Source organism: Rhopalosiphum maidis, chromosome 1 (genome assembly GCF_003676215.2).
Source record: "Rhopalosiphum maidis isolate BTI-1 chromosome 1, ASM367621v3, whole genome shotgun sequence".
Classification (NCBI taxonomy): Eukaryota; Metazoa; Arthropoda; class Insecta; order Hemiptera; family Aphididae; genus Rhopalosiphum; species Rhopalosiphum maidis.
Window position 1 is genome coordinate 40,408,293 of NC_040877.1, and position 27,837 is coordinate 40,436,129.

General features: G+C 26.6%; 2 protein-coding genes across 4 annotated transcripts; one reads left to right on the top strand and one right to left on the bottom strand.

Annotated features, from left to right (window-relative positions):
- Positions 1-20,229, top strand: LOC113553909. Of its 2 annotated transcripts, none has more exons than XM_026957495.1 (20): positions 1-625; positions 9,418-9,596; positions 9,693-9,899; positions 10,147-10,302; positions 10,416-10,549; positions 10,607-10,757; positions 10,841-11,019; positions 11,083-11,405; positions 12,239-12,411; positions 12,659-12,876; positions 13,434-13,879; positions 14,653-14,857; positions 15,070-15,343; positions 15,468-15,601; positions 16,249-16,360; positions 17,849-18,283; positions 19,309-19,426; positions 19,498-19,658; positions 19,732-19,880; positions 19,953-20,142. In XM_026957495.1, the coding sequence occupies exons 1-20, from the start codon at positions 586-588 to the stop codon at positions 20,140-20,142; spliced, it is 3,984 nt and encodes a 1,327-aa protein (XP_026813296.1). In that variant the 5' UTR covers positions 1-585. The 2 variants fall into 2 exon arrangements, with proteins under 2 accessions (XP_026813296.1, XP_026813288.1); XM_026957487.1 differs by having other exon boundaries at positions 586-625; positions 13,431-13,879; positions 19,953-20,229.
- LOC113553918 (dehydrodolichyl diphosphate synthase complex subunit DHDDS) lies at positions 20,223-27,780 on the bottom strand. Of its 2 annotated transcripts, XM_026957510.1 has the most exons (6): positions 27,487-27,780; positions 27,249-27,411; positions 25,500-25,661; positions 21,621-21,769; positions 20,589-20,773; positions 20,301-20,507 (listed from the first exon to the last, which is right to left on the bottom strand). In XM_026957510.1, exons 2-6 carry the CDS (start codon positions 27,407-27,409, stop codon positions 20,301-20,303), a joined length of 864 nt encoding a protein of 287 aa, XP_026813311.1. In that variant the 5' UTR covers positions 27,410-27,411; positions 27,487-27,780. The 2 variants fall into 2 exon arrangements, with proteins under 2 accessions (XP_026813319.1, XP_026813311.1); XM_026957518.1 differs by lacking the exon at positions 27,487-27,780 and having other exon boundaries at positions 20,223-20,507; positions 27,249-27,409.
- Between the last annotated feature and the right edge of the window lie 57 nt (positions 27,781-27,837).

A 27,837-nucleotide genomic window follows, 5' to 3' on the forward strand; every position in this document is an offset into this window, starting at 1 on the left:
AATACTATTATAATAGTACCTATAATATAATAATAATAATAGTAAAATACACTCGAACGCCGGACGCCGCGACGACAGGAACAATAATTATTACAACAATCATGATAATGTGATGGTATAATAAGTGTTATTATTACTATTAGTGTAGTGACGGCATACGGTTTAGTGCAAGTTCAGTGTCTAACGTGCGTTTTTCCGGTCGATTCGTTTCGGCCATATAACATAGGGACAGCTCATTTCCGGTCCGCGAAACCGTATACGATCGTGTAAAACATATAACGCATAACAGCATTTCCACTACCGCGCGAGCACTAGCCATCGTCGCCGTGGACGTCTGCTGGCGCACAGCTAACATGTGATCGCTCGTCGGACATGAAATAATAATAAAAACCAAAATATAACAAATCCGCGTGCTTAGATACGATCGTAGAGAGATAGTGTGTGTGCCTGTGTGTGTGTGTGTGTGTGTGTGTGTGTGGTGCCGGTTACGCGTACGGACACCTCGCCAAGCGCTGGTAACACGTAACGAAGACATAATAATTATAATTATTAAACTCTCACTGAAGCCGTCGATTCCACGACGCAATGCACGACAGATTGGGCTTTATAGTCGCCGTCGTATCGTGTGAGTACCTATTCGTAACAGTGCGTGTCATATAGTGTACTATATGGGACGTGAATTTCGATGCATAACAATTTTTTTTTTTAATGCTCTAAATTATTTATTTCAATCTCAAAATTTGATTATTAAAAAAAAAAAACGTAAAAATGCATTTAATTCGCACCTTATTATCAACAGTGACAGTAAAAAACCTTGGGTAACCAAATTATCTACCCATATTTATTACACTGAACACACCGTATTATATACGACCCTTCGGAGACGGGGGTTAAATGTTTAGTGCCAGACTAATCCCCCCCAACGATCGAATCCAATCAAATAAACTTGTATTATCGTGTTGTCCACACCGTGCAGCTAAAAAGACGTTTTATCGATCACGGACAACGTCCGCTATACTAAAATCAATACGACGTCATTTTAATAATATATAATGATAACTGATGTATAATGTAGTCTTAGACTGCAGATTCATCAGGTTTATCTATTTTAAAATTCCTTCGAAAAATATGCAAAGGTCAATATAATATTATTATTATACTGCTCTGCCGTTTATTATGTTCCAATAGCTAATAAGAGAATGGTGATATTAAAAATGATTAATAATTATTAGGAATAACTATAATGCCTATTTTTTAATTTTATTTTTACATGATATTAAATACAATTTTTCAATATTATATTTGGTTGCAATAAAACATAATACAGAATTAATTAATTTAAAATAGTATAGTTATAGTATCGAGTACATTAAAGTGGAAAATAGTAAAGGTGTGATTTCCGTAAAATCAAAACTCTCATCTGCTAGGAAGGTGTCGTTTGTGTCTGGTTGGCAATGTTGGCATGTCTCCCCTTGTCCGACTTTCAATCGTCCACAAGCCCGATTCCGTGTCATCTCGCTACACGCTGATCATATGTTGTCCTTTAAAACGAATCGTAGAGGTTAAAACTCGGTAACGTTACTTACGGATGTGATATTATATTGTTATATAATGTTTTATAATATAAACTGTAGGTAATATTTACTCATTAGTCGGTCGCTATGTACAATTTTGATGGCGTAAAAATTAATTCGGGTAGTCGGGTGCGACGGTGTATTACGCTGACGTATACTAGTAATTAGTATCATATCTTCAGATAGCTGCAAATCGATGCAGATGGAGTGATTATGATACACCTAGTGGCAGTGGCATTATGTAATAAATAATGATATATTCAAATTGGATAAATGCGTGCCTACACGTTCTTATGTTTTGTTCGATTCGCCATGCACGCTCGTTTGAAATTTATATTAATATTATTTTTAATTGTATTTACATCTTAAACCGAAATTATCACATGGACAGGATAAATGAAATTTTACTAAAATTTAATCATACAATATTAAGCTGTATCTTGAAATATGCAGAAAAGTGTTCACCTCCGTATAAGGTTAAAGTTAATAAGATTTTTAATTTTTTTATCAAAATCGAAAATATTCGATTATAGCTAATTATTATTATTTATTTATTAAAATCCTATGAATAATTAAAAGCATTATTCTATTATATTATGTATACTTTATTACCTATATCTAATAATTAAAAATAATGAATAGGCAGACCTATCAATAATCACTTTTCCGTCACACATCGCATATACCAATTGCATAACAATAGGTCATCATTGTTGACGTTTAATCGTTTAAATTACCGTGATACATACATATTAATAATTAGTACAAAGTAAATACTTCTATAGCCAACATAAGTATTAAAATAATTGTTATTATTTTGAAAACGATTATCAGAGAGCGTAAAACAAAATTCAAAACTATTTAACTGCACCGAACAGCTAATATCGAATATTATAAATTCAACAACGAATTCATTGAAAAATAGCACTGTCGGTACAAAAACATAACATTATTGCCAAACGATTCATATACGTACGGTTTAACGCAGGTAAGTGGATACTGCCGTGATTACAAAATTATTTTCAACAACATAGTCGATTAAATATTTAATTTTGTTTTTCTTTAAAAATTGGGGCCCAATAGGGTTTTAAATTAAAAACTATAACATATCTCAACATGTCACTGATGATTTACGAAACTGTATCGTCATTTGTCGGAACAGCGCGAGTAGATGTCTAAATATATATATATATATTTTTTTTTTCATTTAAAGTGTACCGAAATAAAACTCATTAAACATTTAAAGCACCACTTGTGATGGTAGTTTATTTATTTTAAAACATTAGTTTTAGAACACTATATAATATATATACATTATATACTCAGCTACGGTATCATTAAAAACAATATAATATGTAGGACGTATGCGTTTGTTTCGTTTACGCGTTTTTCAAAAACAGAATTCTGACAATAATAACATCTGTTTGGATGGTCTACTTTACTTATTTGATAATATTATGTTTGTTTGTATTTTCGTTTTTTTTTTATAATCTATTTTACACATATAAGTATACATAAGACATAACTAATTGTCCAGAAACAATTGCTTTACGACGTTTTTTTAATTAAATCATTCAGTCGTCTTCGTCTAATCAGTATTTAGATGTTAAATGTACAACGTCCAATATACTTAAATGAGAAGTAAAACATTAACCGTATCGCAATAATATGACTTAAACAATAATCTGTATTCTGTATTATATTCCGTTTGGTTATGATTAATAATTTACTATCAATAGAGAAAGGTTGTTATCATCAGGTTGTTAATCATTAGGATTTTTCACTTTCAATTGTAATCATTACATGACGCAACTAGATTATATTGCTAAGGATCTACTCAACGCATTGTACATAATATTTTACTTGCATATAAATACATAACTATGGTGAAAATAATATTAAAAATAAATTGAATAAACATTTTATTGAATATTATGGATAGCACATTAAGCTAAATTCTTATTTTTATTTCTGATTTAAAAATATATAATAAAAATTATGTGTACTTATATAATAGATACATTGCGTATAAAAACAATATTATTTAAGTATTTAATAGATTAGGTTAACTTGTATCTGTTTTAATTAACAGAATATCTGAATCTTTTTATATTGCTTACATTTTTTATGATATTCTAAAAAATATCTATAAGTTACCTGATTTTGGCTACATATTATTTTTAGAAATTTGTTAATAAAATAATAAATACATTTTTATGTGAATAATTTATCAATCAATAAAATAAGAGTAACCAAAATAATATCTTATAACATTATGCAAAATATTATTGGTATTATTATATTGGTTGTACCTATAATTTTAATAAATTATCATAAAATAGACCTCTTCAAACTTAACTATTTTACGTTTCACTAATCGTTTCAAGCATTTATTTGCAATTCAAAGAAATCTGTATGTAAGTGAAAATATCTCAAAAAAGAAAAAATTATAAACCATATAATATTTGGTAAAATAAATGTAAGGCCCGTGGTTATTTTATTACAAGCTCTTATTAGATTAATTTTGAACTATTATAATAGTGCCGGTTTTAAATAAAATAGTAATTTGGTATCGTTGTTATATAATTTACTCGAAAAGACAATATCTTCAATTAAAATAAAAGTATTTTTTATCAATTTTCTTATGTCAAAAAATTAAATATCTTCATATAAAAGATATAAATCCAAAACTATATTAATATATTAATTTAATATCGTTATATTCACCTAAATAATTAAGAAGGGAGGTATTTTATAAGATGATTGGAACTTATTTTGATTATGTATGTTTAGTGCATCTTAAATATTTCGAATTCAATTAAAATAAGTAATTACTTAATTAGAAATTATATCTCATTCAAAAACAATAACTCATATTATACAATCATTAATTCTCTCTTATATACGCAATCGCAATGTTATATAATATAATCACATGCACGTCTGATAAAATAATATTGGAATTTGGTTTCAACAGTTTCAGATTAATATGCAGCATGCAGATACGTTCTGTATAATATTATTATGTATAAAGTAAACTAGTACAATAACCACGTAGGTATAACATAATCGTAATTGTTGCCAATCTCATATCTTCTGTTCTTTGTATTTAAAGAAATACACTATCTTAAAATTATCACGAAATCATTTTTTCAATATAATATGAAAATTTATCTTACTCGATTTTATTTCATATTCGAAGTAGAGCGATACGTGCACATAATTCAAAGTAAAAAAAAAAAAAAAAATACTTTGATTTTAAACTTTATTCTACTTTTTTGGTAGAAAAATATATATTTAGTTAATACTTTTGGAAGGCCAACATTTAAAATAAATTCTCAGTCAATTATAATTAAAAAAAAAAAAACAAAAAAAAAATAACGTAAATGCCCGTAAATGATAAGCTTAAATAATAAAACGTTAGGCAAGTGGGTAACGCTCTGCTGTACATTAGGTGTCAAGCGGATCACTATAATGTGTGTGTTAAATTTGAATTCAATGATATTTTATCATTACACACGAAAAACGATTCTGAATGGAGACAGCCCGTCAGCCTACATCACCAAGTGTATTTCATAACATATTTTTTGACATAACCATTAAAATCACTAATTTTATTTTTAAATTTTTAATATTATTGTAAGTTGATAAATTTTTTCTAAAATTGTTTTCTTATTATATTATTAGTGTTTAATTATTATAATAATAATATATTTATACCATATTTTATCAACTTATATAACTCAAAATGTAATAACACTTTTCAATTTTTTTCAATTTAATTTTCTACTAGGCCATAAAGTGATGAAAAACACAAAAAAACTCACATCATTACACATTCATCATCTGCTCAGAATCTAAAATATATATCGTTTTTACGTTTTCAAGTAAAAATGCTATAAAATTATAGTGCTTTTATTTTATTTTTTTAAGTTTAACGTTAAAAATAAAAATAAGATAGTTTACACCAATGAAATTAAAGATAAATATTAGAATCAATTGAATTATGAAAATATAATTACAAAAATATGGTACTAATAATAAAATATTTCAGAAAAATTGCTTACGAAAATAAGCCTATCAAGTTAAAAAATTGAAATAATAACTGGAATGACGATGTATAGTATAGGTAGGTTGGCGTAAAAAAGCATATATTTACATTATTTTTAATAACATAAATATTAGCAATTATTTATCTACTTCACATTATTATACGTTTATTGTTTATTATTTTTTTTAAATTATGATTATTAATAGAATTTTTTCAGTAGTATCCGAATTTTTTTATTTATTGATTTCGTTTAATTTTTTCTATTTTAATAACGCTATTTAGATAGTGTTATAGAAAAAAAAAAGTTTTAAATTACTAGAAAAACGAGAATTTTCATGCAAAACCAGCAATTTCTGATAAAATCGATGTTGGTATTTTGTTAAAATTCATAAACAAATAACCGTAGATACTTGAGATTTACACCAAACGTTTGTAATTGATTACCATTTCACCATTATTCATGATAAACATTTCTAAATATTTGACTTTTCAACTATTTATAGGCATTTAACATTTTCGATTTTTTTTTATAAGTATTAATAAAAAAACCTTTGCTCAGTCAATAACTTTCTTTAATCGAAATCTTTAATACAAAGTTCCTTATAAATTGTCATTAGATATATTGAATAATATTATAGATATATAGTACATATGCACAATATTTTTAAATTCATCAAAACTGTTAACATTTTCAAATATTATTATTTAGTTTAAAATCTACAGGTTCAATTTTTATAGTTAAGACTTGAAAATGTAATACAAGGTTCCTCATAAGAATTTCATACTGAAAAAAAAATATTTTAACATTGTTGTTGATTTTTATACACACATTTCAATTTTAAATTTTGATGAAATTAGATATTTACACGAAGAATAATAATTTCAATTTATTATATTGCAATTATTCAAAAATATTATTTGTAGGGACTTGAAACTTTAACATACTTTATTATATTTAATAACTTTTTCAAAGCATTTAACTTAATTTTATGCTATTATTTATGTGTTACCACATTACCACGAAACTGTCTACACTGTTCACAGATTAAATCAGCTTACTGTAATACTAATAATAAAATAAATTACTTTAATAGCAATATAGTCATGAATCATGAGATAGGCTTAGTAATATAGGCTCTACCAGCCCCATTATCGATCGGAATTATTTTCATATGCGATGATTTATCAATGAAATCAAATTTAACATACTACACTACTATAATGACTTACTCAATGACGATATATAATCTACACAAATTGGACAGCAGAGTATGCTTACTTTCTTTTTTTTTAATTTTATGTTGCATTTAGTATATAAACATTTTTTTTTTTAGTCATTGGCCACAAATTACATTATTATAACAGTACAAATAATGAAATAAATATGTTAAACTGTGGATAATATATATTGAGTATAATATACATGTATAAATATATTTTGAAATAGTATTATAGGTACCTATTTATTACTATTATTATAATTCGTGACTTTTGAATAAAGTAAAAGTCATGAAAAATTGTAATTTATACAAATTACATTATTATTAGTTTTGTTAAGGAACCGACGGACGCGTTTTTTGAACGTGCAATATAATGACATTTTTACATCTGATATTTAAGTCTGTAGGTGTACTATATATCATTATATAGTTTGTCGTCTTGTGGATTAAAACTTTATTCCAGCGTACATAGTACATAACTATATATTTTGTACACACTGTCAGGTTAAATGAAAATACGATAGTGTCTTAAGCCGAGCCTTATATTTTATATTCACTCTCTCAGCACATTTAGAATTGAAGTAAATTAATTTGTTTTTAAATTCAACCGACATTACTATACAGTTAAAAATTTAAAATTCATCAGTTATGTAAAGACGAGTTTTCTCAATTGAGTAAAAATCGAATTCGAATGTATTATCAATTGGATCTGAAACGTCTCGAATTCAGTGAAAATAATATTATTTGTCTTTTAAAGTCATATTGTAGTTATCAATAATGTAGAAAAGATAAAATAAATATACTCTACTTATTTCTGTACTTGTATTATTCATATAGCGATGTTATAATATTATTTGAATTTTAAAGAGGTTTAAAAAACCAATTAAGTTAAGTTGATTTGTTGCTAACAAAAGTTTAATACCAAGCTAAATTACTGCAATCAATAGTTGTTATAATATATATCAACATTTTTAAATACATTTAAAATTATTTTTTTTAACAACAAAAATAAACATTTAAAAAAATTGTATTACATCATAATATTATAGTAAATAGTAATTACTTTGTGGTATCTAAATTAGTAAAACTCATAGTTATAAATGTTATGATATCTTACATGTTTATATTTAACTACTACTTTATTAACATTCTCAATAATGGTTCCTGTATAGTTACTTACTATTTTATTATGATAATAATTTGTTATAAAATATGTTGTTAAAACCTCAAATATTCCATCCTCCGTCAAAAATATACGTATTTAAAATTAAAGTTAAAATCACTTTATTTTAAAATAAATAAATATATCGTTGTAGTACATTTTTCGTTATTTATCTAAATTCATAGTAATTACTATGAAAGTTTTCATATTATATATATATATATATTATTTTTTGTTTATTATATGCCATAATTATTATTTTATTACTAGTATAAAACTTAAAAAATTTAATTTATTTTTATACTTCATATTTTCTAATTGTGCCAGTTCTCTAATTATTTTTATTTTGTTTTAAGTAAAGGGAGCGATATTTAATTTGAATATGAATTTTTATTTAAGATACAGTCTAGGATACAGTCACAGTTTTGTAGTCTTTTTCCTTAATTCTTTTTTTGGTATAGTAAAAATACGTTTACACGTACGACACAAGTTATTCAATTGCATATAACAATTAATTGTAGTGTTCTTCAAATTCTATAACTGAATAATGAAAAAACAATCCATGTCAAAACATAATATTATCTATACTTACTAATGGCAATATTATATAAAATTATAAATATTCTGAACAAAAAATAAAATTAACAAATCATTTCCAAAAAAAGAAGTGTTTAATGCTGACAAGGCTTTATTTAAAATTGCTTAAAATTAAGAATAATAATAATAACATTAATCCAACAACACAACAACAACAGATTATACATTTCATAAATAATTAAAATTCTAATAAATAAGCTCAGCTTGTACGGAATCAATTTATTTTTACATTTAATAATATATTATGACTTATTTAAAATAATATTTTAATTCAATAAGCAACTATAAGCAACTAAATTAAGAATAATAATATACCTAGTAGCTGTATGTATTATTATAATTTACAACATGCTAATTATAGTATTTAAGTGTATAATGTTTAATATAATCAAACGTATATACCTATCAGTGTTAATGCCTTATTGTAACAAAGTATTATACTAAAGCATACTGCACCACACTTATAAATAAGTAATAATTAAAAACTAATGTACCTACAATATTAAGTTCCGCACGTTTTATTTGATTGAGTAAGTTATACATTATCTAATTAATAATAATTAACCTGTATATAAACTGAATTAATATTTTCTTTGTGTTAAATAAATTTATTTTAAGAGTTGTACCTATATAGATAGAAGTTACTATATAATAATATAGGTGTATATATATATATATATATGTATAGGTTAACTAAATTACATATTAAATACGATATCGTATTAATACATTTTTGTAATCTCGAAATATTAACGCATACAAATTACGTGCGTATTCTCAATAATTACACCCGATATTTCGCATCGATCACAGGTTATCTGGTTCAAGCCAGCCTTTGCAATCGTGACCTATTTCCGGAGGGCGTTCAGCTTGGCTACAGATGGAGAGCGACGACACACGTGGGAACTGTGTTCCCTTCGGAACACTTGACCAATTATTCGATAGAAGCGTACTTTTTAGTCCAAAACGATCAAAATTTCACATACTTTCAAGTATGTATGATGATGCGAACTCTCTGTTGAAACAGATGATAAATTACTATGTATATCTAACAATTAAATAATAAAAAATCGATTTTCCGACATTAGATTAAGGAATTCAAAACGAGCGAGAACCAACAAGAATACCCGTGGATAACGCTACCGTTCCGATGCGTCTACAGAGATGGCGAAGTACAAAAGTTCGAGAGCGAAAGCGGCGACGTAGCGGGATCATTGAACATAAAAAGAGCATTGGCTACTATGTTTCAGCTGAAATTGGATTCCCTGCGGCGCCCGTCGTTTGCCTCGCAAGAGGTAAGTACATATAGTAATATAGAGGCATCTTAATACAGTGTTCATGATGTCATGTAAAGTCAGGCCGAATCCTTGATAAATTTACATTTGAATTCTAAAATATTAATTTTGGTTATTGATCTATTTATAAATTTTAAAGTAAATGTACTTGCCCAACTATACTATATTTACCCAACTATTTAAGTACCCATATAAAATAAACGTATTATTAAAGTAAACATAGATAATTTAAAATAAAAAATTACAGAATGGAGTCTTTGGAAAATGCAACGTTCAGTATCTTGTGACTAAAGAAAATAACAATACAAATGTAAAGAAAATAATCAACTTTTCAGCTTGCAATAATAAACTTGGACAACAGTGGAGCAATACGCCACCGTTCACATGTCCATCGAGCTATCAAGTAATATTAATTTATCGTTTAAATGTTAAATGTTAAGTTTTAATCAAGATATTTTCCACGCCGAAATTGACTTAAATATGATTTTTGTTATTTTAAAAATGTTTAATTTTTAGGACGGGAGTATGAGTCACAGTGTTCGAACTTATATTCTAGACGATATCAATGTGATAAGGTATTTGAATATTATCGGTACAGTAGAGTTCCAACCATTCCAAGCATTAGCAGAATCTCATCATATCTTTGTAAAGTAAGTCTTAAAAATTGTACATACAAATTAGACTCACTATCACTAGATTCTTAACAGCCAAACATTTGAACTGGATCACATTTTTCCTATCGGCGAACCCATCACGTTGTTATCGAAAGTGGACGACTCAATCGAATATGATTTTGAGCACTATGAAGATCCTACAATGGGTTTTAAACCGTCCAATAAGTCTCTTCTTTTGTCAGAAGTAATTATTCTTACGCATTATTTTATTATACTTACCAACTATTGTCAATAAATTATTATAATAAATATTTATGTATTTTATAGATACTTGATACACTTGGTCAACTTACAGAAAGTTTAAGCTGGGAAATTGGTACAACTAACCTAGACAACCAGACTGAATTTAGAGCTTTAGAACTAATGTGGTGGTTAGACACATCCGATTGGATGACATTATACGATACCATAAAAATTGGAACCAGTTACTCACAAGAAACCATACAGTTCGTACGATTTTAACTTATAAGTTATTATACATATGTGCAAAGTTTTACTTGTTTTTCTAGACACTTCTTTTGGGATTTAGTACCTCAAGTTGGATCAGCTTCGTCAGTTGAATTTATTCGTGAATTAATTAAGACACAAAAAATAACGAGCTTTTTAGCAACAGGATTGTTAATTACGTTTCCGTACCATGTTAGGTATCCAAACGAAAAGCTCTTAAAAGAATCCGAAATATTATTGTATCTTGATAGAGATCTAGAAAACGAAGTGAGAAAAGTAGCAATTTTGAGCTTTGCTTCGTTGATACATAAAACGTGTGGTAAAGGAATGTGCTCAGACGATACACAGAACAAGTACATCAAATTATTCTTAGACAAATTTATAGGTCAGTAACATGATTGTTTTTAATCAATTTTTTTTAAAATATAGTTACAAAATATAATGACTTTTAACAACAATAACAACAAATAATATTTTTGTCACTTGCTATTATTAACATTATGTTGTACGGTCGGTTTTTTTTTTTTTTTTTTTGGCTTAACAGAAATCAAAAAACATCAGCGTATTCGACTTTTTAAACAAATACGATTAGGTTTCTAGGTTGTATTTAAGTTGAATTGACAATCAATTGACATAAGCCATTTTGCTTATTACTTTATTAGGTACTCAATTCGTATTTTATAAATTTCACAAACATAATATATATAAACCTATCCATACATATGTTAATTATTTTAATATACCGACCAATCCATGTTAGTTTTACAAATTATTGTTTATCAATTACACAAACTAAAATTAATTATTTACAGAAAAGCAATAAAAATGTAGACAACCATTTTTAAAATTATTAACCCATAAAAAATCCGTTCGTTAATCTATTATTTCTACATAACTATTCATGATATTTAAATTGTTTTCCACGAATAGGCAATGCAAACTATCATTTCAATAACAAAAATGATGTTGTTAAAATTAAAGTTATGTAGATAGATTTTCATTTTGCGTAAAATCGCTAGTCTTTTTGATTTAAATTATAGTTTTTAAATTAACATAATTTAATTGGTTAAGTTAAAAATTAATTGTGCTTTGTATTATTACAATAACACAGAGCTACACGCAAACCTATTATGATAGAGAAGATCTCTTCGGTGACAAAACAATTATTTATCATATTATTTCGTTATATGCGTTAATGTTAGAAATGTTACGTTTCAGAATCCACTTCTCACAGTCGACAAATGCTGTTCATCGAAGCGTTCAGTAACATGAAAATTAACAATATACTGGACTTTTTACAACCAATTATTACAGATCACAACCGTTCTAGACACATCCGATTAGTCGCTATTTGGGCTTCGAAATCAGCTACGTCTGCACATCCGGATAAGGTATAATTTACTATAATGTTATAGTATAAATTATAATATTGAATAATTAATAAGCCATCCCCGACATAACAGCCATCTTCAATTTTCATCCAAGTATTAGTAATCGTATTTAATATATATGTATATTTACTAAGAAATCAAATATATATAATATATACAATAATAATAATAAAATAGATTACATTTTTATATTTTATTATAATAATAAAGTGTAGTTTGTAGTTTAATGTCTTTAATGTACACAAAGGTCGCTGAAGTTTTTTGGCCAATATTGACAAACCACTCTGAACCGTTGGAAATCCGAACATCCGCGCTAAACATGCTCATGATGTCCCAGCCGACAGTGTCACGGTTTTTGACACTCTACTGGTTCATGCAAGCCGAACCGAGCCAACAGATTTATAACTTTTACTACACAACAATCAACTCGATGGCCAATTCCAAATATCCTTGCTACGACAAATAGTAAGTTAATATTTACGTACTGGATATATTAAAGTGTATCTAGTTTATTATTGGACGCAGTAGTTTTAAAAAAAAAAATATTTTTAATGTTTGTAACTTGTGAAACTAAAAAACTTGGATTTTGATCAAATCAAAAACTATATTTATTTATTTTACATTAGTTTATTTGTTTATGTATATACATCTCATATATTCATACTCGCTTAAATTGAATCAACATTTAAATATTAATGATACTATAAATACTCGTATTTAATATTTATTTTTAAATCAAAGCGACCGACATAATTATTTGGACGGCGTAATGTGTAGGCAATATAGGTACAATAATGTGTTGAAGAACTTTTTTTAAATTTTTTATTATTTAATTTTGATAATTTTTTGACGTGGTAAAAATTTAAAATTAATAAATTAGTCGTTTAAACTTGAATTATTTTGTTTTATCGGTATTTACAATCATCGTTTCACAAAAACTTAAAAATAACTACGTTAATTACCACATTATATGATATTAGCATAATGTTTATCGAATTTAATTTAATTTCTTCCCTTAGTAGCAAAATAGCCGCGCAAATCGTAAGGTTCGTGCAACACAAATGGCATCACTGGGCAACTGGTAACTACTTGTTAGACTACGAGGACCCAATGAGAGGGTACGGTGGAATCGTCCAGACCATCCTGATGGCCAATCAGCGTACCGGGTTTCCGTCCGTGCTCCAGTTAACGGCTGAACAACACTCGTTCGGCACGTCGTCTGAATTTCAGATTCACATAAAAGCCGAAGGGCTAGCCGACAGCTTGAAGAAAGAACTGTTCAATACTATGGTAAAACCATCCGGTGAAACAACCGACTCGTTCAAGCACCTGCAAGACGTGCTCGAAAAAGCCAAGTTCGCCATTCGAGAAGACGAAAACCTTCATTTCGAGACAATAATCAAAATCAATGAACAGACCATCTACTGTCATCACTTAAATCGGACCACGTTTAAGAGCTTCGCCCTCGGTACGGTTCACGCGGTGTTATACTGAGTGTCTCACCGTGTTCGTATCTATCAATAATTATTTTTCCACTTAAATCTTCGAAACTTCAGGAAAAAAAATTAAATACTAACATTTTATTTTTTCCGTGTTTTTTAAAAAAACTTCACATAATTACTCAAACTGATAAGTTAGCGTAGGTATAAAGATATATTCATGAAATTACGTATCAATTATAGCTGATACCAATAAATTAGAACCATGAGACAAAATATAACCTAATAAATATAGTCGAAATTGCAATAAAATTAAAATAGGATTATTAATAATTATATATGGGTCACGTATCATATACTAAGTACTCATTCCTTATAACAATATTCTATACAGTGAAACGTAGCAAAATAGTACCTATACAAATACGTATTAAAGTTGGTACAAAAAGTTCATAAACGAAATTGCATTTTACATAATTTTCATATATCAAGAGTTTTTACAAATTGATATTTGAAGGATTTTTAAAATATGTCTTCAGAATAAAATATAAATTGCATTACACATTAATTATTATTATTATGTTTATTATTTATGCAACATAGCTCCAAATATTTATCTAGTAAGAAGAGTAAATAATCGTTATAAAAGTATCTTAGGGGAACAAGCCAGCTCATTTAAACTTTTGTATAGTGCTAATTTATCTTAATCATCTCTTTTATCGACGACCATCAATTATAGTGAAACAATATCATAAAATATACAATTTTAAGTATAAATAACGTAACAAGCATATCGTTTCAGTATTGAAGAGGCTGAGTTCGTTGTATTTCCAGTTCAGTTTAAACTACCAACGTTTATCATTTCCATTACGTTTCCAGCGGACGTATTTCACCGATTTTGGAACGCCAATACTACTACAGTTTAGGACGGCCTCGTTGCTGTCGTTGCGAGGCAGCATCAAGCAGACTGAGAGCGGCAAGTCAAGGGACGCCGAACTAGACTTCCGGTAAATGCTACGCTATATACTTATTTATGTATATATTTAAGTATAGATAAAAATTCTAAAAAACAAAAATCTGTTGTCGAAACTAAACATCTTTTTCCGCTAAAATTTGGTTTTGAACTGCGAGCTATGGAGTTAAAACTATGCTACACTAATTTTCATGGTTTTCGTGTCGTTTTAACGATATGTTATATTTGAAATAATATATTTTATAGATACTCCATGGACACCGTTACCAGTCTGAAAACTTTTAACCCGTTGAGCAGCACTTGGCGGGGTGCTGACCGTTTCCGTTGCATCCACGCAAGAATACCGTTTTCTACCGAGATAATAACACACTTTTTTAGATCTTACATAAAAGCGTCAGCCTACAGGTACAAGAATTTCGTGGACGGGTCGAAACTGGGGATCGTATGGCATTCTGCGACCAAACTGGTTCCGCCGGAAAACACGTTGCCGGTCGTCAAGAAAGATGAATTGCTCACCGATGTAATTTGCATTTTTTCATTTTCTTCATTTTAAATTCCTGCCTGGAACCATATCATAATTCATTATACATAATACATAAACGTTATTGCTATTACGGATAACACGATTTATTATGCGTCTTTAGGATTGGGCTTTTGAGTCTAGAGATTTGGGTGCGAAAATTGCCACTACTGTATTTGACTGCCAAGATGAGGGAAAGTTTTCGAATTCATTGATTATTATCAAAGAAGCATTTCAGATTAGTAATAAAAACTATCAGTAAGTATTCTTCTCGGTTCATAAATTAATTATATTTTAGAGTATACAAAGTCATAAATACTTCGGAGATGAAGCGGCGATCTTAAGTCTCAATACTTCCCTTTCCGTCAACTGTTAGCCAAATAAATATATACAACGTTTCATATTTAACTTAAAATACCTTACACGTCTACAAATAAAATCGTAAACAATTAAATAAACTACTTAACAAATTAATTTCATCGTCATTTCACGATATTAATATTGAACACTTTTTTTTTTTATGTGCAATATATATTATCAACATCTCAAATTAAAACGTATAATGAATCAATTATATCGAAATGCTTTAAAGCTACAACAGTATGATCGTTTAATATATTCTATACGTATATGAAATGCATCATATATCTCCATAAGTGACATTTCTATACGTTTTCGTGAGCCTCGGGGCTATATATAGGTCCCAAAGTACTTGATCACCCTCTATCACTCCAATCTTTTCAAAACCAGCATACGACCACTAACACACATAATATACTCAACTTCGATTACGATGTGATTTATATATTTATTGGCACTTATAGTATAGATATCAGTAGTACCACTTTTGATATCAATGGTATCTATACAACAAATATTCGATTCAAACCGTTGTTATTCTCTAGGGCCATACCCGGTGGCGTTGCTTTCCTGGGCATATATTCACTCGCCAACTATTTCACGTTCATTCCTCCAGAAGACAGTTGTGGTTTGATATTGTCCTTGTCACCGTTACAGGTTTGTCTTTGAATATTTATAAAACATAACTTATTTTAAATAATATATTAACTATTAAGTGCATTCAACACACCAGCTGATATATATATTATATTTAGCACACGCAATATTATTTTTAGGCTTATGTGGTCAGCGGGGCAAGGTAAAGGTTACACGGTAAATAAATAATATTATTATAAATTTAAATATTCTAAACAACAAGAAACATCCCAAGTATACTTAGTAATTGGTATTCCATTCTCGTAAAAATGATTTCAAGAGACGCATATTTTACTTATTTTATATACAGTTATATATATTACAACCCTTACAACTATATCGTGTTAAAAAAATTTAGTATTTTCTCAAGCAACCTTAACATATATATATATATAGATTATAAATCTGGAAGTCAAAGGAGGAAAGTTCAATCATAGATATTGTTTTAAATAATTTTAAAGAATTAATCCAATTTACCTATTAAGTTCATTAGAAAATTATTTAAATAGTTAATGTCCACCTAACACTTTCACGTATGGCTAAACTTTGAAATTTACATATTATAGATAACACTATAACTTACATAACCGTGGGTAATATTACTAATATTTTAAACTGTTCCTTTTATATATTAAATATATTATACTTATAAAGTGCCGCAGAACACAAAATACATAGCATGTAATATTTATTAAAAACTCGTATTGAAACAAATTTGTGAAACATGCCAAAACTATTAATGGTAAAGTTACAAAAAAACTTTTAGAAACCGACATTGTTTAATTATGTTTCTACCTATCTTAGGTGCATCATTGATGGTACTAGGTTTTTGATAAATAGTATAATATACTAATATAAATATACAATTATATTATATGTATTTTATATTATAGCTTTGGCTTATTTATCACGTTATAATTATGTATTAAGTTTTTATTGAGAGTAAGTATTGTAAAAAGATAAATATTCATAACCAGCAGAGCTTACCTAAACTTTAAATACTTATAACTCATAAACTATTCGTCCGAATTTCTATTTTTATGTATTAAAAATTTTAGAAAAATATTTTGCTTCAGAATATAAATTAAAAATGTACTTTGTCATTTAAACAGTAAAAAAAATGAAAAAAATGTTGTGCATACAAATATATATTAAATTTGAAAAAAAACAATACTTACCTACTAATTTCATTATTTTATAGGATAAAAGTATACCTACTCAATAGACTTTTCTAAATGAGTTTTTAAATACAGTCTCTTAATTAAAGCGATTACCATATCATACAAGATTACTTATTATAATGAAAATAATAAAATTTTAAAAACGCTCACACGAATGAATTTCCATTTTTTTTTATGTATATTTACTAAACTCATATATATTATGGTCCCTTATTACACACTCTGTCAAGATGTATCACAACCACACACTGCTGCGTATTAAATATTATCAATATATTTAATATTATTACTATAGCACGTGTCCATATTATTATGCGTTAAATTACAGGTGGTGCCCGTGTTCGTGCAAGAGGGCAATACCGTGCACGTCACGATGAACCACTATGACCAGACGCTGTGGGGCCTGATCGCGCACTACGCACGCATCGCAGACGGCAACCAAGAAATATCGTTTAAGCTGAGCCACTCGAACCGCGAGCGGAACATCACCATCACCAACGGGTACTGGCGGCTGCTGCGGTTCGAAGGGTCGTTCATACTGCCGTCCCGCAAGTCCGGCGCCCTGCACCCGCCTCCGCCGCTGCACGGCCAGGCAACCGTTTCGTGGGGCTACCACGACTCGGCCACCACCATGCTCGTGTCCATCAAACCGGAGAACGCTCACGAGAAATGGCCGGAACAGTGCGTCATCGATTCGCCCACGTGTCTGCAGATCGCCAGCGACATATCAACCAGTCAAATCATATCGCTGCAATTCGTCAATGTGAGCATCATCGCATATTGTGATGTGTGACAAATAATATTATCTAAGCTACTTATACACGAGGGCATCGAGGTTCAACACCCAGACACCCTCCCCTTCTACTCATAAAATAAAAATACACGTTTTTGTGTATGCGCCTAGAATCTAGATACTATGTAAGCACTACAGGCGGGTATACCGATTTAAACGAACAACCGTCAGATCATCCTAGTTCTGTGTGATACTCATATTACCCATAGTTTATTATTAATCTTATGTGTAATCGTAAAGCGATTTTATGACCACTCCGCACACTATCGATATAGGAATCCCACAGTTGTTAAGTTCGCTCTAAATTATGGATCAAAATTTATCGGGTCATCGCTATAGAGAACGAATTAACACATAATATCATTATTATTACCTACTTATTATAATAATATGGGATTATTATTTATTAATCACTTGAAAACAACCTATAGATTTTATCATACTACAATATTTTAATGATACAAACTAGTAGTTGATGGCTAAGGTAGGTACAGCCGTGCAGGAGTTATGGTATAGATCAATTAATATGCAGTGACAAACTGACAAAATGTAAGATCAATTCTTAGGATTTTAAGAAAATTGACCAACAACATGAGTATGTCGTATTAAATTTAATATAAAATATAGCCAATAGATAATTATGTAACTAACTTTCTGTTAATAACAATTATTTTTTATAGATCGATACTATACCACTTATCTTATAGCCATATAGGCATAGGCACGTGACCAGTTGCAGACGTTGCGGCTCAAAAGGGATTTCAACTCTTTCAAGTTTCAATAAAATTTAAACTTTGAAAATCTCATACAAAATGCCTACCTACTAAATTACTATTATAATATCATCATACTTTATCTTAAACGTTCCCAACAAATTTGTTTTATAATCCAGAATGAAATATATATAATATACATAAATGAAAAAAATTAATTAATTTCAAAAATGAAAATTTGTTTCAAACAGCAATAGTGACATATTATTATTCTAATTCTAGCTACCAAGTTGGATGATAATTACAATGCATTCATTGTTTTCGGATTTCGTGATGGATGAAGGTAATATGACTACTGTCAAATTTACATTTCCAACTAAACTTCCTTGGACCACTCGTGGTAAGCATTTATTTTAGTAAGTAATATTAATATAGAAGTATGAAAAATAAAATATAATGTTTTGGTGTCAGGTATCTGCGCAGTTAATTCTGAAACAGCATTGAGTTTGGATAATTCAACAACACATAATTTCAAGTTAGATCAAGATTGCTACACGATAGCATTAGCAGACTGTTCTTCATCATCTCGTTTTATAGTAGGAATTAAAATGATAACTATTAATTCAACTTTGGTGAGTATAATTAAGGTATTCTTCAAAACTATGTGGGTATTGAATATGAATACTTGTATTTATGTTTTTTTAGAGTGTGCGAATATTAACACAGAACAGTGTAATGGACATGGTTCAAGAAAATTCAGATATAAAAGTGTATATTAATGGAACAGAAATTGAAGTAACTGAAAATGGAGTTCAATACCCGCCAAAAAATAAAGATGATATTTTTATTTATAGGTAGATATACTATTCTTAACTTTAAATCAAAACCCATCAATAAATATTAATTTTAAATTTATCAATATTTAGAGCAAAAAAATGGGATGAAGAAATGACTGATCTTGAGATTAATTCTGGAATAACAGTTCAACATTATGGTCATACGGTCATTATGTTAGTTGAAAGTAAATTGCGGGGACTTACATGCGGCCTTTGTGGAAATTTCAACAGTGAAAACAGTGATGAATTAAATGAAACACCAAAATGTGTACAATTGTAAAAACAAAAAATAGACTTATTAAAAAAATAATATTTAAAATAATGTATAACTTTCATATATAAATAAATGTACTACATACATAATAAATACGTACATATATAATTATTATGTAAATAAATTATATTTATAAATTAAAAATAAAAAAAACAATAATATTATCACGCAATTGTATAAAGACTATTTAACCGATTTTGTTGTACATTTTCAACAAATTTTTCAGCCCTTGAACTCAATCTTTTAGTGGGTAATTTAAAAGGTATAATTGCTCTAATATTTCTTTGGTACATGAAAATAGCAATCATAAAGTCCCACGCAGTAAATTCTGGCCATAAGACTGATGTAAAATAAATGTAACTGTAAGCACACTGAAAAAAAATATTTGAAAAAATTAATTTAAAAATGCAGTTTTCTTGAACAAAACATATTTACAAAAACTATAAATTTACCTGCCATAACATAAAATCACTCAGTCTAGTCTCACCAGATGTGCGTATTAATAAATCAGGTGGTGGGGACGGATATGTGTACATACAATTATCTAATATTTCGACCGATAAATCTGATTCCTCCAAATCATTATTTTTAATACCATTAGATATTTGATTGAATGCATTCGTTAATTCATCGTGTCCTGAAAATAAAATAATTTATATATTGTTAGGTACATACATAGAATGAATAAACAAAAGTAATTTTTTAATTATACAATTTTAAATAAACTGTAATCTAATAAACAGTACATAGATAAAACATTTTTAATATGATTAAGAACATTTTATTTTATATTCAAGTATTAAAAATAACAGTAAATTCCAAAAAGATATTGGATTAAACATTATATCAGTGAGACAATTAAATAAATTCACTGATCTCTATGTTATTGAATTAGTATTGTGAAATTTGATTAGAAAAATAAATTAAACGTATTATTCAACTTAATAGTAAGAACATTACTTTTGTTCTTTCATTAGTTTTTACAATATTTAAATTTTTAAGACAATTCAAATTGTAATATTTTACAAGGTCATAACTCACTTTAAAATTAAAATATGAAAAAAACAAAGAGAAGAGTTTGATAATAGGTCAATTCATTATATTTTAAAGCAACAATCTAAAATGAATGCAAATTGTCTATGTTGTATGTAAGATAGAAACAACATATACAGATGCAGTGTTGTTATATTGTACATATTCTTAACTACACAAAAAAATAATACTATATAGTAAATATTTTAATCTATAAAATAACTCTAATAACTTCTATGGATATTAAAATTATAACTTTACTAACAAGAAGCTAAATATATAATTTATAATATTTAGTTAAACATAATTATTAATTATAGTCAAAACACTTAAAACAATATTTAAATTCAAATAATAACCCATAACATTATAAATTATAATATTTACATACATTTTAACTAATTATAATTTAAGTATTTGATTTAAATGTAAATGCAATTATTTCAACCAACCAGTATAAGAAAATGCAACATTCAAAAATGTCTTGTTGTTTTGTTTTGTTATAAGCATTGATTCTGCTATTAACTTAACCAAATCATCTGGTAACTTTTTGATGTTACCAATAACATTAATACACACACCATGCTCATTCAATTTATCTCTAAAACAAAATTAAAACCAACATATTTAAATAAACTAATACATAGGCTATGGGGTTTTAATTTAAAAGTAATTATAAAAAAATTAATAAAAGATGTTTTTCAATTAATTAATAATAACTGGCAAAAACAACACTTTTTCATTATTATATTTAAAATAATATATTAGAAAGTACCACATACTACGCTAATATTGCGGATAAATATTAGACATATTGATAATGTATTTACTAATACTAATCTATTGAAAATTTATTTAAGTATCGTACTTTAATACATTTTCAATAAATTATTAGGTACTTCAAGTACATATTACCTTTAGAACATACTATTTAAATGTGTTTTTAATAAATAAATTGTCCACAGTCGTTGACCAAAAAAATTGATTATTAATTGGCGTAAGCACATTTATTTTTTATTTATTTTACTTATAAAATCACTTTTTACATTACAAATGATTCAAAACGCTAACCCTACTAATAAGATTATCTAAATCAGCGGTTCCTAACCCATGGGCCACGGGCAACATGGAACTAGACTGTAGACCATGTAATATTAACATTACTGACTATTAATATATTATATTTTTATTATATACCTAATAATATTTCTGGTTATAATAATATTTAATCAAAAATAACTACAATGTACTACACAGTTATTTTAAAAAATAAATAAAGGAACAAACTAAATTTTGAGATTGATTTAAGGCTACAACTATACAGTTTTAATTCAGAAATTGACTCTTTCAGTGGAGACAAGCAATGTGAAAAATCAAATCTCATTAAATTATTTAATCTTTAACTTGTGATTAAGTTAAATAGTATTTTTCTTAATAAGCAATATTATTTTTTAAATTCTCCTATTTCTAATAACTAACATAAATATATATATATATATGTATAAAGGTATTATATTAGTCATTAGTAGACCTAAAAGATTTTTTTACTTAATTGGTAGTCCGCACAATTAAAAAGGTTAGAAACCGCTGATCTAAATCAATAAACATAAATAAAATATCAAGTAAAATATAAAAACATGCAAACTCCCATTTTTTTTTTTAATTATGCATTTATTTGGATTTTGATTTTTTTTACTTTTAATAATAGCAATTTCTATAATCTTGCTTTATTATATCTTGCCTATTTTTTTTTTTTAATTTAATTAAAAATGTATAAATATTGTTAGTACAATAATTTTTATATATTTATAGACTATATATCTTTTAAAAGAAAAGGCAATGTGATATATTAACCACATTGCCTGATTCCATGTAAAAATCTTTAAAGAAGAACATTTAAAAACTAGTAATGAATAACTAAATAAGTAAAATTTAAAAAAAAAAATGACAATTAGTCACAAAATTACCTAACTATTTTGGATAATGCTCCTAAACATCTATACGACTTAAAAAAATATAATTAATATAATTCAAATTATGTTTATATTGCCAACTCCTTTATTTTAACCTCAGGATTAAAATATTATAAAAATAATAAAACCTCAATTAAAAAATAAAGTTACTTTTCAATATTAATGAGATATCAAATAAACATTAAAATTAAGAAACATAAAAAATGATGGGAAACTTAATAACAAGCTATAAAAATATTTTCTTAGAATAACAATATATTAATTTAATGACTGACAACGGCACATCAAAAAGTAGATAAAAAACATTTTCAAGCTACTGACTACTTTAACATAATATGTATTGTATAGGTAGAAGAAAATGGTGTACGGTGTACCAGCTGATAAACTTCTCATAGTAAAAAAATTGCACAATCATGCATTTTTAAAATAAAACCAGACAAAAAAACCAAAAAACCTCTTTGTCTGTTTCTTATATCCAATTGGATCTAGTTAATATGATAACGGAGAGTCAAAAATCAAATTCCTAGTATATTTCAAATTAATAAGAAAAAAATACAATTAAGGAAAAATTGGGATTTCAATACAAATAGAATCTTCAAGAAAATAAATTTAGTTTTTAGTATAACTCAAAAACAAATACTAGAAACCTACTTCAAATATTCACCAAATGTTTATGTTAACTGTTTTTTAATTAGGATAAAATATTAAAATATTTCGAATAATTTTAATATTTATACTTTATAGGTATGAGAAATTCTTTTTACAAAAATATCGATTAAAAGATATTCACTTGGTAGAAATGCTTGAAAATTTAATACAAGATCTTATGTAAATTGTTCTTATATTGGTATAAAAATATTAAAAATATAAAAGCATAACTTTTTTTAATATGCATTTACGAAAATCATCAAAATTGCAAATTTTTTTTCACTATTTTGTTGTTAAAAATTCATAGAAACTTTTCTTTTAACTAAATTTTTAAAATTCAATACAAGATTCCTCAAAAATAATTAATATTAAAACCATAAAATATCAAAAAATATATAAAGGCAATTATTTTTATAGACATTTTAAGTACAAATTTGGATAAAATTACTTATTTAAAGATAAATAACGATATTAATTATGTTGTAATTTAAAAACATTATTTGTGGGAACTTAAAACTCTTACATACTGTGAAAACTCTTTATAACGAATCTGAAGGAATCAAGAGATTTCTTTTGTTAAAGAGTGTTTTCATAATAGAAAGGGTTTAAAGAAAAAACAAAATTTTTGTTAGAAATTACGTCAATAATAAAATGAACATATTCGATATCGATAATAACGATATTATTCCGATATTAAAAGTAGATAATGAAAGAATGTAATCGTTCTTTTATTAATTACTTTTATAATTTATAATACTATAACAGGTAAATTGTGTTTAATAACATAAAATGTTGTTTCGTTATTAAGAGTGACTATACGTTATGAAGAATTAATTGACTAATGGATTATAAAGCAAACCAACCATTATTATATAATGTTTACGTTATATTAAGTTTTTCATTGTATATTATATTGTTCTGAATATTTTACTATGCGCAATGATGTTTTTGATTTCTTTTAAGATATTATTATCTATAAATACTATGAATCTATTTTTTTATTTTACAATATTTACAAAAATATGTTACTAGTTATATAAGTTGATTGTTTATGTTTGATGATTGTTGGTATAATATGGTATATATATATATATATAATTATAATAATTAAATACTTATAATATTATAAATAAAATAAATGTCTTTAATAACTATATCAAATTATCAAGTCATGAAATATACTTGGTGATGTAGGCTGACTGGCTGTCTCCACTCAAAATCATTTTTCGTAAGCAAAGATATTATAATATTATTAAATTCAAATTTAACACACCCATTATAGTGATCTGCATAACACCTAATGTACAGTAGAGCGTTACCCACTTCCCTAACGTTTTTTTCTATTTTATGCAATATTGTTATTAAATTGTTTTATATTTAATTATATATTAATATAATAAAGTGAACATTATTTTTTACAATATTTAAAAAGGAAAATTTAATTTAATAATAAATAAATGAGAATAAATTTAGATTTAAGTAGGTTCTAAACAAAATATTTATACTTTTTACCATGAAAAAACGTGTCTTGTTTACTTCTAGTACCATTTATTTTAAATTAAATTATTTATATTATATAAACCAGATAGTGGTCAATGAATTAATGTTATACTTTTACTATTTTCACTCCATTACATTTAAATTAGATTAGTAAATATTAAAACTTGTTATTTAAATATTTAATTAGTAACATTAACTAAAATATATTACTTTTCTTCCAAAAGTCTTTTAAATTTTTCCCGGGCAAGATCAAACAATGCATCGATTTCTTCTTGAGTTCGCTTAAAATTATCCAAACTGAATGCATACACAGTAACTTCTTTTATACCTAAATGCAAGCACCATTGCAATGTTTCAGCTAATTTGTCAAACCTAGAAGAAATATGAACATAATTAATAATTACAGACAACAATATATAGCCATGATTTGGTTATACCTGGAGATTAATTATTTATTAGGGATAATATATTACTTGGCCATCTTAGCAACCCGATAGCATTCTAAATTTAAAAGTATACATACATCATGTTATAATGTATATATATTTAATATTATATATATAAATATATAATATTGTAAAAATAACTATATTATAAAGTATATTATATTATTGAACAGGTAAGAACCATAAATCTCAATAAATCTGTGAACTTGACAGCTGATACAGCATTAGTATTAGATTATAATAAATCTTTCAAATAAAAATAACATTTAAAAATAAAAGTTACAAATCATAAAAAATGAAACTCTTAATAACTGTCTTCAATTCAGCAATAAAAATGAAGAATAACCTTAATTATTCCTTTAAATTTAGATAGGTTCCTACTTCAAATATATTAATCAAATATGATTTCTGATTAAATATATTTAAAGACCTAATATCAAATTCTTAAAATTTTTTTACAAGATACTTATAGAGTATCACCATATAAATTTTTGTTTTTCAAATAAGAACTTCCCTTTTTACTGTAAATTATTTAGTGGCTATTTATTTTAAAAATTTTATGTACCTAATTAAAAATTGAACGAACAACTTTTTAGTTATTAAAATGTTTAAATTAAAGATATTTTCTATAAAAATGATTTTATAATAATATAAAATATATGTAATTTAGGTCTAGTATTTATTAAAATTGAAAACTAACTCACTAACTCACTTCTTCAAATTTTAATCTTGATACATAAACAATTTTTAAAAAAAAATGTGCTTTATAAAAGGGCGGTTATCATTTGAAAAACAGAAGTTTTTATCACTAAATAACTCTCCTAAGCTGTACAAAATATGTCAGGAATTTAAAAATATAGTCTATAAATATATTTAAAAACTCAAAAAATCAAATTTTGAATAAATGCATTAATATTAATGAAGTAGAAAAAGGGTATAAGCATGTTTGGTTAATCAACCAGTATAAATATTTTACTTATAAAATATTATTTTTTATAGGAAATATATTGAAAGTACCTATATAAGTTATTGATCAATTTATCTTTGGTTTAAATAAAATAAATATAAATATTCCATAAGTGGATTGTGATTACAATACTTAAATGTCTTGAACCATATACTTTATAGGTGTTGAGCACTACTGAACATTACTTAGGTTTATTTTATAATTCACAAAGTTAGCATGGTGCTTATGAGCTGATCAGTAAACAAGAACATTTATAAAGTCTAAACAAGTCTGTACTCATAAGTAGTAATTAAATTAAATAAAATTAGATAAATAGCATGATATAATTTAAAAATATTTTCTATTTAGAAAAACATTGTTTATTCAAAATAAAATTAATGATCATAATATATTAGAAAATTACAAAATAAAATAAGAAAATTTTACAAATTTAACTTAATTAAAACTAATAAGTTATCTATTGCCAATGAAAAATAATAAATATGATTAAATATAAATCAGAAGTTATTGGGTGCTTTTGATATTTTAGACAAAGTTCTAACTCACCCTCGTACATGGCCTTCTTTCTTGGCAACACAATTTTTCTTAGCATAACGCCTATTACCATCCATTATAAATGCAACATGTTTTGGTATCTCTCCATACGTAAGTACTTGGGCGCAAAAACGTTGCATCCATGTCATAGAGTTGTCGCGTATCCAAGACATGTCTGGGTTGTGTGAAGAACAAAATATTTAAAATTTAAGCCATTGAACAAATGTTATAAATATATAGGTAAGCGTACAGTTGACCTTTGCTCGGTATTTTATCTAGTTATTTCTTTCAAAAAGTACATTATTATGCACTAAATTTTATAACGATCAAATTTAATTTATTATTTATTATTATTAATTAATAAAAGAGCAAAGCGCATTTAAAAAACAAGAAAAACTAGTATTATAAATTATTATGATTATTGTTCGTAAAAAAGATAAAGTGCATAAACCGCAATACGTTTAAAAAGTGCCTGTTGATTAAAATATAATATTTATAATATTTATAGTTATCCAAGTCTGAAGGTGGTCGTGGCCCGTGGATATAATGTTATCACACTAATTTCAAACACAAATATACAAAATTGATAAAACGTTAAAAA

Excerpts from the sequence above, each read along its gene's own strand:
- LOC113553918 (XM_026957518.1), bottom strand. The coding sequence starts at position 27,409 with ATGTCTTGGATACGCGACAACTCTATGACATGGATGCAACGTTTTTGC. Across the intron at positions 25,662-27,248 it reads AAAGAAGGCCATGTACGAGG|GTTTGACAAATTAGCTGAAA; the intron begins GTGAGTTAGAAC and ends TATTTCTTCTAG. Across the intron at positions 21,770-25,499 it reads AAAAGACTTTTGGAAGAAAA|AGATAAATTGAATGAGCATG; the intron begins GTAATATATTTT and ends ATTTTGTTTTAG.
- LOC113553909 (XM_026957487.1), top strand. The coding sequence starts at position 586 with ATGCACGACAGATTGGGCTTTATAGTCGCCGTCGTATCGT. Across the intron at positions 10,550-10,606 it reads TCTCATCATATCTTTGTAAA|CCAAACATTTGAACTGGATC; the intron begins GTAAGTCTTAAA and ends GATTCTTAACAG. Across the intron at positions 16,361-17,848 it reads TGTCCTTGTCACCGTTACAG|GTGGTGCCCGTGTTCGTGCA; the intron begins GTTTGTCTTTGA and ends GTTAAATTACAG.